A 17,709-nucleotide genomic window follows, 5' to 3' on the forward strand; every position below is an offset into this window, starting at 1 on the left:
TTTCAAAGTGAGAAAATACGATTTTGTATATATGAAAAATTGATGTAGTCTATATTAAATTACAATTCAAAACAAATAAGGAGCACAAACACCTTACTTATAAATAGTCGAGAATTTTTATTCTGATAAAATATTTATTTGATTTCAAATGCAATAAAGAAAACGCAACATAACCTAGAAAATAGTTTCTACATTGTCTGCTATCTACGATTCAAGTGCGTCTATAATCAAAGCATTCCGAGAAAAACTCTGAAATGCATTCGGCATCTTTCGGAAATGTTCGGGGGATACTATATTAGCATTTCGTGTGGACCATAATAATTTTCTATATTTTGTTTTATCAAAAAAACAAAGTCAAATAATTTCCTCTTTTTTTCGAAATTAAAAGGGTAAAATATTTAATTTTTAAACAAAAAAATTCTCAGTACAGTAATTTGATTTTGAAATTTAGTGAAACAATTTTTTTTTGAAAATATTTTTTCATATCATAAAAAATTTGTGTATTCTATGAAATATATTTTTGCCACATGGCCCTAACTATTGATTTAATTAATCCTTCATTTTTGTTATCTAAAAATTTCAATTTTATTAAAAAAAAATTATAATATTTCTCTCGCAATCTTAAGTGCACAAGTGTTTTTTTTTTAAATTGAATTAATTAATAGTATATTTTACAATTTGGGGAAAAAAAATGTTTTATTTATTTTTCACAAGTTTTTAAGTATAACTAACTATAATAAAATATTCATGTGTAACTTAATATATATATATTTTTTTTTGACAATGACGTACGTGATGAAGTATATTTATCTTTGAATAATAAACTGCGCAAAAAAAAAAAAATTTATAGATAATTGCTAAGCATTCGATTTTAAAATGTCTGCTTTTTTTTGGGTATTTACTTAATTATCTATGTTCACTTGTGTCAATAAAATTTATTAGCATTCTTCACTATATAAAGGAAATATCATTTTATTGGAATTTTTATTCTATATATACAGTTCACAAGCTAGCTTTCAAGAAAGTTTTTCTCTCTGAATAAGAATTTTTTTTTTTTTCAAAAGTTGATAATATAAAAAAGAAAATGCGAGTGTTTCTTTTAATTTATGGATTGATGGGAATGCCCTTTTTACTGGCTACCGCTCAAGGACAAGGTGTAAATCCACTAACTCAACAGCAACAATTTCCAACTCAACAAACACAATTTTTGTCACAACAACCTCCAGTTGTTCAACAATTTGGAAATCTGCAGAATCAACAGCAACCATTGGGAATTCAACAACAATTGGGAACTCAACAACCATTGGGGGCTCAACAACCATTGGGAACTCAACAACCATTGGGGGCTCAACAACCATTGGGAACTCAACAGCAATTGGGAACTCAACAACCATTGGGAACCCAACAACCATTAGGAACTCAACAACCATTGGGGACTCAACAACCATTGGGGACTCAACAACCATTGGGAACTCAACAACCATTAGGAACCCAACAACCATTGGGGGCTCAACAACAATTGGGAACTCAACAACAACCATTAGGAACACAACAACCATTGGGAACTCAACAACCATTGGGGACTCAACAACCATTAGGAACACAACAACCATTGGGAACCCAACAACCATTAGGAACTCAACAACCTTTGGGGACTCAACAACCATTAGGAACACAACAACCATTGGGAACTCAACAACCATTGGTAAGTCAGCAACAACAATCAGGAACACAACAACCATTGGCAAGTCAGCAACAACCAGTTGGAATTCAACAAACTCCTGTTCAACATCCATTTGTAAATCAACCAAATCAACAACAACCAGTCGCAATTCATCCAAATCAAGTTCAACAACAATTGCCAAGTCATCCAAATCCACAACAACCAGTCGCAATTCATCCAAATCAAGTTCAACAACAATTGCCAAGTCATCCAAATCCACAACAACCAGTCGCAATTCATCCAAATCAAATTCAACAACAATTGCCAAGTCATCAAAATCCACAACAACCTCAGCAACCTCAAAATTATCAACAACCAGGATATCCAACAAATCAAGGTAATTATAAACTTCAAATAGATTATAATTAAATTTTAAACATTATTTACAAAAATATCCATTAAAAATATATATGTATTTAAAATAAAATTTTTTTTTGTTTTTCAATTTTAGTTTTTCCTCCGGCTTATTCACCTCAAGGTTTACAAAATCCTTTCAATGCATATCAAAATCAATATCCTCAAAATCATCTAAATCCCAATCAAAATTATCAAAATACAAATTTCCCTCCTTCCAACAATCCTCATCCATATTTTGTTAATCAAAATCAATTTTCACCGGGAAATTGGAGATTACCAAATAATTTAAATCCAGCACAATCAGAACGTCCACTACAAGAATTTGCTGCAGTCTATCAAAATTATATTAAACAACAGGAAAATCAAAAAAAAAATAATGGTCTACAAACTCAATTGTCATTAAATTGGACTGATTTACCAGAAACATTGCGTCGAACTGTTACAATGGTGGTGAATTTTATGAAAACATTAAATTTTGATAAACTACAAGATGCATACAGTACAATAAAACAAGAAGCTGTACAATCAAGAAATACTCTGTTGCAGAGAATTTTTCAAATTATTGATAATATTATCGAATGGGTTCGTCATCATTTATCAATTTTAACATTTGGATTTTCTGAACGTTTTCTTGAAATTTTGAATAAATTATTCTCTCGCCATTAAAAAATATTTTAAAAAAATATTTTAAAAAAATATAGTTACTATGCTAGGAGTAAAAAATAAATGTATTTTTTTACTATAGTATTAAATTGAAATTATATATAATTGTGACGCTCCACGAGAGAAGGGACCTATCTCCGAAATAATATTAGGCTGAGTTTTCATGTACGGTGCACGGAAAACTGAGCCTAATGTTATTTCGGGGATAGGTCCTTTCTCTCGTGGAGCGTCTCATATATAAAAAAAAAATATATTTTTCAACGATTTAAAGAATATTATTATGTATCTTTTTATTTTGTACTTAAGAAATATATATATAATAAATAAAATTAAATATTATTCTATGAATTTTTTTTTGCAGACACATATTGAACCTACACCCGAACTATTTTAACATATTTTAACTTGCATTGAACCTATTTTAAGTCTTATATAAAAAAACCTACTTCGACTAAGAAACTAAAATTTATTGAGCTTTCAAAAAATTTCGTTAAGAAACCCAGAAATGTTAAATATTTCTCTGCAGGTATTTAAAATGTTTATTTCTTTATTGTTATTTGAAAGATGAGAATTTTTCTAATGAAATAATATAAGGATGAACGTGGGACAACAAAAAAAATGTGAAAATCCATTATTTTGTCAACAAATGAAGCAAATAGTTTCACAGAAAATTAAAAGGCATTAAAATAAGCTGCAACGCTTCTTATTTTAATCCAATTTTGCTTATTTTAATACCAAAATGAATTAAAATATGCAAAATTGGATTAAAATAAGAAGCGTTGCAGCTTATTTTAATGCCTTTTAATTTTCTGTGTTTTTTTTCTGTTTCAAAACGTTACACCAAGAAAAAATAATTTAATAATAAAAGGAAAATTTCTTTTCCAATATCCTCTAACGTTCTGTACTTTTGAAACATAATCTTTCTTTAAATTAAAAAAAATAATATTTAAAAAGAAAATTTGACAAAAATTACGGCGCGATTCGAGTCGAAAAACACCTTTGAAATAGAAAATTCGACATTTCTATCGTATAAAGTCAATTTACGACTTATTAAACTAGTTTATGTTATTTAGATATTAAAAAATAAATTAAACTTTATAAAAATCGATTATTTAAACAAATATGAGAAATTAAAACTACCCAAGCAAAAATTTTTGTCAAACGCCGATATTGACAACAGGGTAGCGATTATGTATTTTGATTTAACTTTGACGTCAAAGTCATTTTCATTTTGACTTCGTAGTCAAATGTCATTTTTCGTAGTTTTACGTAAAATGATTGTTTTGATTTGTCAAATTGTAATATCCACAATTTATTTAGGAATTAAATTGTAAAAAAGTAAAGTAAGTAATTTTAAACAGTTAAAAAAGCGGTATAATTAAGGAATTTTTAAAAGATTAATAATTAGGTTAAAATTATTTAATAAAAAATTATTTCATCTGTCAACGGTAAGTATTTTTTAATGTTGAAACCAGGGATATGTTATAATTGTTTTGAATAATGCCTTACTTTCATTTTTATAAATGTAGTCAGAATAAAATAAACTAAAATATCAAAAACTAAAGAAGAAATTATGTCGTTTAAAAGATAATTCAAAACATAAAAAATTACTTACATTTGACCGATGAAATATTTTTTTTTCCTAAAATAATTTTAACTTAAATTAGTTTCCTACTATTTTGAGCAAATTGACATTTTGTACATAATTTATTGATGTAATTTAAAATAGAAAATGCTCAACATAAATTATTATTAAAAATACTCAATTTTTTGGCATAATGTAATTGCAATTAATTCCTAAACATAAATTCAGTAACGAGACTGTTATTTATATTTGTGTAAATAAAAATTAACGATTAATTTTATTTAAACTGTAATTAATTATATATAAATAGTAATATTTAAATAATTCTTTCAATTTTTCCTCTTAACATATGTGAATGAATAAATAAATAAAATAATATTAATGTTTTAATTATATTTCATAAATTAAAGTTTTTTTAACCTCTTACTTTTACTTAGTTTGTTAAAGTTAGAAAAGTTTTTTTAAAAATCCTTGTAATGCTGTCTTGATCTTTTTAAAATTACTTATTTCACTTTTGCATCATTTAATTCCTAAATAAAGTTTTTATTCTTAAATTTTTAATAAAGGGAAAAAAGTAATTATACTTCAAAATTGTGGTTATTACAATTTGACAAATCAAAACAATCATTTTACGTGAAACTATGTAAAATGACTTTTGACTACGAAGTCAAAATGAAAATGACTTTGACGTCAAAGGTAAATCAAAATACATAATCGCTACCAGGCGCAATCATGCACCAATACTGGCTGGCCGACAGTTGGCTTACCAGTATTGGTTTCGGTACTGATATGGATTAAATTCTGTACTGTGCCAATACTGCAAGCCAATACCGGCATGCCAGTATTTTCCAATACTGTGCCAGTATTAATGAGACAGTAATGGCAAACCAGTACTCGGTGAGTATTAAATCAATACCGAATGCCAGTATTCAGAAAAATTATGAAAATTGACCTCCATGAAGTTGGCGTTGACGCTCGGCGCCGAAAATTATTTTTCACAGGACCAAAAATGTCAAATTATTTTTTTTTAAAGATTTTCGGTCCAAATATGTAATACCTTAGGAAATACTTTTTAAGGTATTATGTAAACCCAAAACTTTTTTAAAAATCATTTGTTATTTTTGGTCCCGCGAAAAATAATTTTCGACGTTGAGTGTCGACGCCAACTTCATAGACGTGAAAATTGTGTATTTTTGTTGGTTAGAAATTAAATTTACATACAAATTTTTTTAAAATTATTTTAATACTTCTTTTCGATTACTGCAATGCGTTCGTTAACGGAATTATGAAATTTTAATTTAATATTAAAACTTTTTAATAAAAGAAATACATAATTAATGAAGTTCTCAAATTATTTTTCTTACACTGAAAAAATATATTTCAATCAAATAAACTCTATTTTAACCATTAATTTCATTCAATTTTGGTAATTTAAAGAAATACAAATAAATATATATTTTATAATATTTGAAGAAATTATTTGAATAATAAATTAAAGAGTAAAATGTTGATATAAAAAAATAAGAATTTAAAAGTTATTATAATAATTTATTATTATTAATAGTTAATGATAGAACGTCCAAGCGCCCGTCCTGCCGGAAGGTTTTTTTGGATGGCCCTATATATATGAGGGTGGTAAAAAGGGAACTCAAAATTTTTTTTTTCACCTTTTCTTATTAAAGTAGACGTAAAAACGAAAAAATTCATGCGTTAGACTTTAAAAAAAAATAATATTAAACCATGTTTCGAAGCCTTCAAACTTTGCATGTTTGCTACAAGCCAAAAAAACAGTTTTTCGTAAATTCACTGTAAAATCTACAAAAACCAATATTTTTCAGTCTAACTACCCTCATTTTCTTCTGAAGTCTTCAAAGAATAAAATGTGATAGTTTATTTTAAAAAAAATTCAGTTTAAATATTTTTTTGGATTCGTCAAAAAAACCCTATAAAAACGTCCTTTTTCTTTGAATTCCCTAGCCTAGGGATTTTAATTTACAAACATTATGTTTACATGCGCTAAAAGCTTGTGTTTTTACCTTTCCAACGATATATTTTACTTTTGGATTATCTGAATCCATGTTAATTTTATAAAGCTATTTCGGAGGGACTCACGTGAGTCTTTTTCATCCTGCCGGAAGGCTGTTAGACGTTCTATCATTAATGCTATGAGTCGGTTCTTCGATCCAGCTGCTCAATTAATGTAAAAAGCAAAAAGAACCCTGAATTTTGAATATCTACCAGTGCTGGCTTATTACTGGTTACTATAATTTTGCCCGTACTGGTAAAATACAGAATTACTGCTAAATTCCAGTATTGAACCAGTACTGAACGCCAGTACTAAGCCATTACTAATGACCAGTACTAATAAACATTATTATCCCACACATATGCCAGTATTGGCTCAATATTGACAGTCAGTACTTTTCCAGTAATTGCCAGTACTGGCGCAACACTGAGTCGGTTGTAAATTTTTGTTTGGGTAATACCGTACTTTTCTATTACGGCGCGTTTGTATCAGTTTCGGTGTATCAATTAGGGTGACCAAAATTACGTGTATTTTGAAGATACTTTGCCCACCGTAATTGGAGCCAATTGAAATCTTAAAAATGTTTCAATTACGGAGAGGGAAAATATTTGATCTCAAATAATTAAATTACTAATTGCTTAAATGAGCATCTTTAATAGTAATTGTATCAAAAAAAGATTAAAATAATTTTTTAAAATTATTTTGCAACAGTTATATTAAATATAATAATAATAATAATAATAATAGTTATTTTTTATGAACGTACCGTAATTGGTGCATTTACCCTAGCTTTCCTATTCAATTAACAGTATTTTAGTTTGAAGGTTGAAAAAGACATTTATTTATTCACAATATGAATTTACAATGATAAATACATTATGTTATCACTAACCTCGAAACCCGGAAATTAGCTTAAAATTTTGTTGACAATTTGTGATTAACACATTTTTCAATTGAAAAATAAATAATTATACTTGTTAAAAAATTTATAATAAAAGAATTTTTTCTACTTCGTATATTACTTGAAAATTTGTCAATATTATACTTTATATGTGTGACTTTACAGTCTTATCGGTGAACGAAATTATTCCGCATATGTTGTAAATAATATCGAAGGTTAAGACGACCTTGAACAAATAAATTAGATTTCGTCAATAGCATATATTGAAATAAAAACTACTCTTTTTGATAAAATAAAATTTTTATATTCAAAGCAGAAGAAAAGGAAGTTTTTATTGTGACGTTATTGATGTTTGATGTGTCATTATTTAAGGTTGATTTAATTCAAATTGTGTCAATTTTAAAATCACGTGATCACACGTAAATTATAATCATCTTAGAAAGTTCATTTTATTTAAAATGGTGGGGATAAAAGTTTTGTATATTTTCTATTATTATTATTATTATTATTATTATTATTATTATTATTATTATTATTATTATTATTATTATTATTATTATTATTATTATTATTATATTATGTTTATAATACATTGTATTTAAAAATAGAATATATATATTTTTTTGAAAAATTTTTATATTAAGATAATTACTTATAGTAAATAAATATTATTAACTAAAAATACAGGGGAAAAATAAAAGAGTGAGAGAGAGAAAACAGAGAAGCATTTCTACTTTCTTTATTTTGAAGTTTTACATTCTCACTTTGTCTTTATGTGATTGGTGCAAAATTATTCTAGCGCGTGAAATTTTCGCAGGATCACGTGGTTTTAAATTCATTTTATCCTTCATCAATTTTTCAGGGGTAGGGGTCACTTCAGCAGCGACGGTCAAAAACATCGCGGTACAATTTCGAAAAATAACTTCAAGTGTCGCTTTCAATCTAAAGACCACGTGTTTTTGTAAAATCATGCGAATCTTAAATTTTGAAGTGTTTTTTTTAGCTTTCGGGAGTGTTCGTATTTTTTTAAACCCGCGGTCGAGTGCCATTTAGTGTCTTAATTTGTTTTAAATTTACTTTTTTGTGAATTAAAATAATTTTCTAATATCGGGAGTGTTCGTAATATTTAAAACTGCGATCGTATGAAAATTAAAAAAAGTTTTATTCTCACAGTAAACACACGTGGTTTGGGAATGCTCGAAATTTTTTTAAAATCGCGTGTGAATGTTTTTCTTCCTTCAATCTGGAAAACACCGTTCGAGTGCCGCTCCAGGATGGAGATCGAGGGTGTCCACGGTAAGATTTTTTATTTATAATTAATAATACCACCAAAAAACAAGGCAGTATAAAGAATTTTAACCATTCTGTTTATGAAATGCTATTATTGTAATTATTTTACTTTTAATTTTTAAATATTTTTATTTTTTCATGTTGCAGACTGAAGGACAGGAAGGAGGATGCAGAGAAAGCATGGCCCCTGCATAGTTTCCCGGTCTCCCCGCATAGAAGAGGGGCCACTGGGGGACTGGTCCAGAAGAGGCGATGCTGCCATCGCTCCGTCGAGGTGAATCCGCGATCGGCAAGTCCCTTTTTTTTCTATGAACGTAGCGACACAACCTGAAATGTTTAATTTGTCAAATATTAATTCTATTTTAGAAATTAATCACCAAAAATAGCAAAAGATTATTTAAATTTTTTTTTTTTTGTAAATGGAGAAATTAAATTAAAATTATATTTATTAAAAAAAAATTTTATGCATCAAGGGAGTAAAGAATTAAAATTTTTAATAGGTTAACACCATTATATTTCGACCAAAGTCGTTGCGGCCTAATTTTAAAAAAAAATTGATACTTGCAGTACTGATTCTTTATGATATGCAGAGAACGAAATAAAAAGAATTATTACAAAAATTTCTTTATTTTTCTCAAAATATAAGTTTAAAGTGGAGAAGGTCCGGAAAATTGTCACTTTTTTAGCAATTATAAAATATATAAAAAAAACATATAAAAATTGTTAAAAAGGTAAAAAGAATTATTGTTTCTTGTTTAGAATGAATTGATTTATTATTTTCTAATGATTAAATTAGTGAAAAAATTAAAATAATGGATAAAATATGTCTTTAAAGTTAGTCTGTCAAATAACCTAATTTTTCGATTTTTATCAGTTAATTACAATTAAGTGGAATTATTAAATTAAATTTGGCAAAAATTAAAATATTTTTCAAAATTAGAAAATAATTCGCAGTGCAATCGATAATTAACTATAATAATCTGCTAATATTATTAATATAGCTGAAAAAATAAATCTAAAAATTATGACAATTTAGTCACAACGCAAATTAAAATACTTTTCAAAATTATTTGTTATTTTTGTAAAATCTCTGTTAGATACAAATATTATAAATTAAAAAGAAAAAGTGATTCAAAACACAATTATTCAATCTTGAATGTCAATAAATTATTCTTTAATAAATTATGAAAATAATTAACGAAAATAAACATTTAAGTAAGTTATATCAATTTCAAAATCTAAACATTGAACGCGATCGCTGAGAGTAGACCAACTTCAAGTTAGAAGCAAGTACAGTTTTAACCTGAAAATAATGTGCAATTTTTAATCGCCTATATCTTCTAAAATAGTTTCGGGACCAAAAGGGAATTAATGTTGCGCGTAGATTTCGATCCGATTTACCTGCTGTGCAAGTGCCAATTTTTTTTATTTTTCTTTAATGGAGATATTCAGTTGCAAAGTTCGCAAAAATGCAGAAATTGCAAACTATCACCTCAATATTTCTTTTATATTTAGTATGAAAATATAGAAAGTGCCAAGAAAATTTGAATGTCCTATCCATTTACTTCATATTAGGTAAGTTCAAATTTAATTTAATAATTCCACTTAATTGTAATTAACTGATAAAAATCGAAAAATTAGGTTATTTGGCAGACTAACTTTAAAGACATATTTAATCCATTGTTTTAATTTTTTCACTAATTTAATCATTAGAAAATAATAAATCAATTCATTTTAAACAAGAAACAATAATTCTTTTTACCTTTTTAACAATTTTTATATGTTTTTTTATATATTTTATAATTGCTAAAAAAGTGACAATTTTCCAGACCTTCTCCACTTTAAACTCATATTTTGAGAAAAATAAATAAACTTTTGTAATAATTCTTTTTATTTCGTTCTCTGCATATCATAAAGAATCAGTACTGGAAGTATCAATTTTTTTAAAATTAGGCTGCAACGACTTTGGTCGAAATATAATGGTCTGACCCAATAACATAAATTATTTTAAATTAAAATTATTGAGTTAAATTCAAAAATAATTCATGAAAATTAAAATTATTGAATTAAATTCAAAAATAATTCATTAAAATTTTTATTACATTTTTCCTTGTCTGATTGTTTTTTTTGAGCGTTTAAGCTCAGGTGACGGATGCGTTTCGGGACGTAATGCCTAGTGTAGGTCTATTTGCACCTAGACGGTATGTGTGAGTGAAATTCGTCAGGTATTCGCTCCCTTTAGAGATTGTCAGGGAGGTTGTTATTTTTATGAATGTGATGTAAATTTTTTTTAAATATATAGATATAGGTAGGGAAATTTTTTTGGTGTGAACGATTCGAGGTATAAGAATTTTGCATGTGTCGCTATCTTCTTTTTCTCTTCTAAGAAATTTTGATTTACATTTATTTGGAAAAAACAAATTTTTTCCAAATAAATCTGTATTTGAGCTAAAATATTCGTAAACTGTTTAATAATTTTTCTTTTGGTGAGATCATCGTGTTAAGAAAATTTTGTTTGTATTATATTTTTTTATTCTTTATATATGTAAATGTCTAAACTTTTTTCTTTTCAGGTAAAAATACAAATTTTAGTTTTTTATTTGTACAAATTAAAAAAATATATAAAATTTTAAACACCATTGAAAAAAACAAAAATTATAACGTGATTAAATTAATGCACATTTAAATATCACTAAATCAATGTTACAAACAAAATTGCTTAAAAAAATTTTCATTTTTTTCAAAACAATTCCGAAGTGTAATTTTTTTTTACACAAAGCAAGCGATTTGTGCGTAATTGTAAAAACAACTAAATTTGTTTCTGCATCCAAATTGTGTAACATAATTTTAAAATCATTAGTAAATATGTACATACTATGTATACTATATATATGTTTATATACCAAGAGCAATAAATTTTGGAAATTTAAGAGCCATAAATCGCGGTTGAATTGATGGAATCGATTTTTAGGCTCTCCGGAAATTTACAAATTGGTATTTCCATGTGAATTAACGCTTTCGAAAGCCGCACCATTACGTTCACAACCATTGGTCCACGAGGCGCAACATACTTGAATATAGTTCACTAACGGCATAAGCACCGTGGTGGTGGTGGTGGTGTTTCCAGTTTGGGTAACCGGATTAGAGCAAACCGATTCTGATCCTAGTCCATTACCAACTCAAATATAACCACTAAAATCCTCTCGCATCAAGCTGATTTTGCTTCACGATATAATTTAACGGATGAAAAATTTCCCTCTACGAACATTGCTCGGAGTATATATCTTTTTTAAGACAAAAAAAAAAATGTTTTATAATCAAACTAACATTTTCTTTAAATCATTAATATTTTCCCCATTAATTTATTTGATAAAATTAATATATTATTTTACTGTTAATTTTTTAGCGTTTATTTGCCAAAACCTCATATTAAAAATTTACCAATATTCTAATAGCCACTTGATGCACTTCCAGTTATGAGTTACGGATAAGTTTTTCTATTGAATAGAATATCTATTTTTTATAGTTGATTCACATCCGGATAGCTCTAACTGATATAGATAAATTGCGACTTATGTATGTAAAAGTAGCTTTAGGCCAATTCCAATTCCAACTCTCTATTAGAATAATTTCGATTGTATAGAATTAAAAAAATCAATCGAAGATCAGGAAAAATATCATTAAGCAGTGGTGTATAAATTTAAAAGTAAAGTTCTTTATTTAATTTTGTGTTTTTGTATGGTCTAAAAAACAATCCTTATATTATGTGAGATAAATTTCGGTGCGTAAAGTGAATCACTTTACACACTGTTTTAAAAAGAGCTTCTTTACTTTACTTCGCCTACAGCTTGACCCAAAAAAAAACACTTTTTCAAAAATCTGCAAATATTCACACTCGTTAGGAAATATACTATTAGAGGTTAGTGTTGCAAAAAAAATTATTTATTAATAATTTTAGAATAATTATTATTCAATTTTACAATTAATTTAAGGGTAAGTCCACGTCAGAAATATCCGAATCTGCAAGTGGTTCTTCGATTTTAATGATACTTGGTAAAATTATCGCTTTATATAAGAGCAATGTGTAAGTAAAAGGAATTTTTAAAATATCTAAAATTGTAGGAGTTATATCACTTTTAATTTTGATACTGCATTTTTTTCTTTCCTTTTTATCTCGGTCAATTTTCAACCGATTTTTATGAATCAAAAACGATTTTTTTCAGAAAATTACGTATTTTCAGAAAATTTTAAAATAAAAATAAAATTTTGTTATTTAAATAGAAAAAAGTAAAAAACAAAATTTCTTTTAGATTTTTTTTCAATTTCGACCTCTTTTTTTTAATTTTTTAATAATATTCCTTTTTATTTTATCTTTAATTTAAAAAAAAAATTCATCCTGGAGACTTTTTTAGATCTCGTGATATCGTCCTTTAAGTATTATAAGTCTTCATCAATTTGAAAACCGCAGGACTTGCTTCTATCATTACTTTCATTTGTTTGTCGAAATTTTTTATGGTTATGAATAACTATTTGTTTAGTTAACCTTTTGTAATATTGTATTATCTTATGTGTAATATTAATATTAAAGTTTTCATAAATTTTATTTGCATTTAGGTGCACAGGTATATAAATATTACAAAAAATAAAAACTTTGCTTCAAGTCTATTAATAAAATATTGATTTGCTTGAATTTTCACTTGTTTTAGTCAAGTAATTTAAAAATAAAAACATTATTACGCGAAAGTTTCTAGTTTGTAACAATAATATTATAAAACAAATGAAAGTAAAAACACAAATCTGGATCCTAGTTTTCTTGAGATGTGGATATTTAAAGAACGATATCACGAGATCTAAAAAAGTCTCCAGGATGAATTTTTTTTAAATTAAAGATAAAATAAAAAGGAATATTATTAAAAAATTAAAAAAAGAGGTCGAAATTGAGAAAAAATCTAAAAGAAATTTTGTTTTTTACTTTTTTCTATTTAAATAACAAAATTTTATTTTTATTTTAAAATTTTCTGAAAATACGTAATTTTCTGAAAAAAATCGTTTTTGATTCATCAAAATCGGTTGAAAATTGACCGAGATATAAAGGAAAGAAAAAAATGCAGTATCAAAATTAAAAGTGATATAACTCCTACAATTTTAGATATTTTAAAAATTCCTTTTACTTACACATTGCTCTTATATAAAGCTATAATTTTACCAAGTATCATTAAAATCGAAGAACCACTTGCAGATTCTGATATTTCTGACGTGGACTTACCCTTAATGTAAATTATTTCTTAAAGCAAAGTATGAGATTTATTGAACCTTTATTGTAGAAAAGTTTAAAAATATAGTTTTTTCATAAATTATTCAAGGCGCATGATTAAACCCCAAATTTGTTTTATCGAAAAGAAATTGACTATAATTTTTTGTATTCGAATCGTCAGATTTTATAATAAAAATACTTTCGAATTATTATTTGACAGAATTTTTTAACTTCGAAAGGACATTTTTTATAATTTTCAATTTATCGAACAATCATTTCTCATAATTATTATTGTAGAGAATTAGTATTTTTCATAATTTTCATTTTTCCAAAAACCTGTTTATACTATTTTTGATTTTACATAATTACTATTTTTTATAATTTTTTTTTCTTCGAATTACTATTTTGTATAATAAATACTTTTGCGAACAATTATTTGTTCTAAAATGTAATTTACCAAGTTTATATTTTTTCTATTTTTAAAAGTTACGATTTGCTATTTTATATAATTTTCATTTAACCATAGTACAACTCTTTAGCTTTAAAATTATTGTACGATTTTTTAAAAAAAAGTTATGACATTTTGAATTTAATAGTTTCAGTTACGCCAATAGACGCGTTATACCCAACGATTCTTTAGACAGTTCTTGGAAAAAATATTTTCTAAAAAATCTTGTTTCTACCTTATTGGCTTGAAATTTGTTACTCGGGGGATTTTAGGGTCGCTGATTACGAATCTGAAGTCGGATTTTAAAAATTCAAAATGGCGGATCCAATATGGCAGAAAAAAAATTAAAAATTCTTTGTATTCATTCATTCCGAACGGTAAACAGTAACGAATTTTTGTCGTATTTGAAATAAAATGTATACCGATAAAATATAAAAAATATCCGGTATATCAAAAAATTGCTGTCAAAAATTCAAAATTTAACTAATCTGTCTGAAAATGTGCGCACCGGTGTTTTTGGGGTCCCTGAATGAGACTTCAGCGGATAAACCCCCCCCCCTCCAGTAAACATTTTCATCCAGATCAGTTAAATTTTGAATCTTTTTTCTAGCCATTTTGAATTTTGAAGATTTGACTTCAGATTCACAATCAGCGACTCCAAAAACCCCCGAGTAACAAATTTCAAACGAATACAATGAATTTTTAATTTTTTTCTGCCATAATGGATCCGCCATTTTGAATTTTTAAAATCCGATTTCAGATTCGTAATCAGCGACCCCGAAAACTCCCGAGTAACGAGTTTCAAGCAAATTCGATCATTTTTTGTAAAATTCGTCCGCCATATTGGATCCGCCATTTTGAATTTTTAAAATCTGACTGCAGATTCGTAATCAGCGACCCCAAAAACCCCTGAGTAACAAATTATTGAAAGTATTGAATTATTGAAAGTATTGAAAATTGCCTTTTCTTATGTGTGAAACATAAAATTGACGTAATGCACTGGACGTACGAGAGAAAACCAATATCTTTCTAAATCAGATGTGCGCTTTAAACCCTCAAATAGGATTGTTTCTAAAAGTAAATTCACTTAGCTAATAATTGGCGCTGTTAAAAATTTAAGTTAAAACTTTTTTTTCGATTTTTGGCCATAAGTCTACAAAATTTTTTTTGTAATTGGAAAAAAAAAATTTTTTTTTTACCCTCAGACTTGTGCATATTGATGAATTTATAATCACTTGATCGTTCTTCCTGTCTTCTCTCTCTCTCTCTCTCTCTCTCTTTCTCTTAATTATCGTTACCGAGGAACTTTTCTTTTCCGTATTTTAACTCGTGCTTGTTCCTTTATACCTACTACACTAGGATCCTGATTCGAGGGACTAGAAAGTTTTGAACATTATTCGTGAATGTTTTACGGAAGTGTCCCGGAACCATTACAAATTTTGCAATTGATGTTCGCAAAGTTCGAACTTCCGTAGGGAGCTGATGATAGGTAACGAGCTGGCAGAAGAGAGAGCGAGGAGGAGAAGGTGGTGGTGGTGGTGGTGGTGGAAAATTTGCATAGAACGCGTCCTAGCTGCTTTTGCCATTGTCACAGACAAGCGTCGCGACGCGCGTCGTGTTACGAAGTGACATAAAGGAAAGTGGACGAGTAATTTTAACGCCCAGCCTACTTCCTGGGAGTCAATTTTCAGAATTATGCAATTTCAATTTAAATATAAACAAAGGAAAATTCTTACAGGACAATGCAAATATAACTAAATAATTTTTTTCTTCTTCGAATATAATTTTTTTTCTCACTGTGCTGTTTTTGTACTAATATAAAAATTGTTTTTTAGATGTTAGAAAAATTATTATAAATAAGTTAAATTAGATTAATTTCAGGAGGGGAAAAAAAAAGTTTTGGTCACTTGGATTGGAGGTAAAAATTAATGAAAATTAAAAGTGTTGATAAAAAGTTACTAGAGTGACAAGTTTAAAGGATTAGACTCTAAAATAATTGTAAACCCAGCAAAGGTTTCGAAATTCTAGTTGGGAAACAAAGTAGAGTAACTTTTTGTTAAATTACCGTTTTGAACAAGAGCTCTAGTTGCGAAATTTGTAGTGGCACTACTAGATTTAGTTTAGTTACTGTTTAGTTTTCCTCATGAACGTTTATTTTAGTTCAACTGTAAAATTACTACAAAGTTACTACTATGGATTAAAACTATGGATACAGCATTTCGGATATTTAGTATTGAACATTTTTTTTTTTGTAATAATATACATAAAAATGGGCAAAAAAAAATTAACCTGTTCTATTTTTTATCAAATGATGATCGTCATCTAAAGATAGAATTAGTATTTCGCGGTATTTTAGAACTCTGGCGCCTCGGAGCGCAATTTTATGTCGTACTTAATTTTTTATTAAGTTTGTCTTTACTACGGCGATAAAATGAAAAGTATTATTTAAGAAAACGTTCTTTTTTTTTTTATCGGATGGTTCCATTTTCTGGAAGTTGTTTTTCCAACCAATTAAAAATGTGGAACAGATTTTAAAACAAACAACTTAGTTTAGGTATTTTATTATCTCATTTAAAGTTACATCCCACAGTGGCCGATTTCTCGAAAAACCTGGCCAAAAATCGAAAAATGATATGATTTCAACCAAAATTGGTATACCCATGTTTTTTGGGCTTCTGAATTCAAATTTTACATTGGTTGTGTCAAATTCAAAATGGCGGATACAAAATGGCCGTTTAGATTTTAAAAAACTTTGCTGAAAATCGAAAAATGATACGATTTCAATCAAAATTGGTATATCCATGTTTTCTGGGCTTCTGAATTCAAATTTTACATTGGTTGTGTCAAATTCAAAATGGCGGATACAAAATGGCCGTTTAGATTTTAAAAAACTTTGCTGAAAATCGAAAAATGATACGATTTCAATCAAAATTGGTATATCCATGTTTTTTGGGCTTCTGAATTCAAATTTTACATTGGTTGTGTCAAATTCAAAATGGCGGATACAAAATGGCCGTTTAGATTTTAAAAAACTTTGCTGAAAATCGAAAAATGATACGATTTCAATCAAAATTGGTATATCCATGTTTTCTGGGCTTCTGAATTCAAATTTTACATTGGTTGTGTCAAATTCAAAATGGCGGATACAAAATGGCCGTTTAGATTTTAAAAAACTTTGCTGAAAATCGAAAAATGATACGATTTCAATCAAAATTGGTATATCCATGTTTTTTGGGCTTCTGAATTCAAATTTTACATTGGTTGTGTCAAATTCAAAATGGCGGATACAAAATGGCCGTTTAGATTTTAAAAAACTTTGCTGAAAATCGAAAAATGATACGATTTCAATCAAAATTGGTATACCCATGTTTTTTTGGGTTTCTGAATTCAAATTTTACATTGGTTGTGTCAAATTCAAAATGGCGGATACAAAATGGCCGTTTAGATTTTAAAAAACTTTGC

The 17,709-nt window shown here is 27.4% G+C and overlaps 1 protein-coding gene across 1 annotated transcript; it reads left to right on the forward strand.

The window, feature by feature from the left end:
- Positions 1–1,096: 1,096 nt before the first annotated feature.
- LOC127278035 (putative uncharacterized protein DDB_G0271606) lies at positions 1,097–3,082 on the forward strand. The gene is made up of 2 exons (XM_051299543.1): positions 1,097–2,060; positions 2,175–3,082. Exons 1-2 carry the CDS (start codon positions 1,115–1,117, stop codon positions 2,744–2,746), a joined length of 1,518 nt encoding a protein of 505 aa, XP_051155500.1. The 5' UTR covers positions 1,097–1,114; the 3' UTR covers positions 2,747–3,082.
- Positions 3,083–17,709: the final 14,627 nt, after the last annotated feature.

The sequence above is a fragment of the Leptopilina boulardi genome, unplaced genomic scaffold (genome assembly GCF_019393585.1).
Source record: "Leptopilina boulardi isolate dan_hultmark-lab unplaced genomic scaffold, ZJU_Lbou_2.1 LbouV2_194, whole genome shotgun sequence".
Taxonomy (NCBI): Eukaryota; Metazoa; Arthropoda; class Insecta; order Hymenoptera; family Figitidae; genus Leptopilina; species Leptopilina boulardi.

Excerpts from the sequence above, each read along its gene's own strand:
- LOC127278035 (XM_051299543.1), top strand. The coding sequence starts at position 1,115 with ATGGGAATGCCCTTTTTACTGGCTACCGCTCAAGGACAAGGTGTAAAT. Across the intron at positions 2,061-2,174 it reads AGGATATCCAACAAATCAAG|TTTTTCCTCCGGCTTATTCA; the intron begins GTAATTATAAAC and ends TTTCAATTTTAG.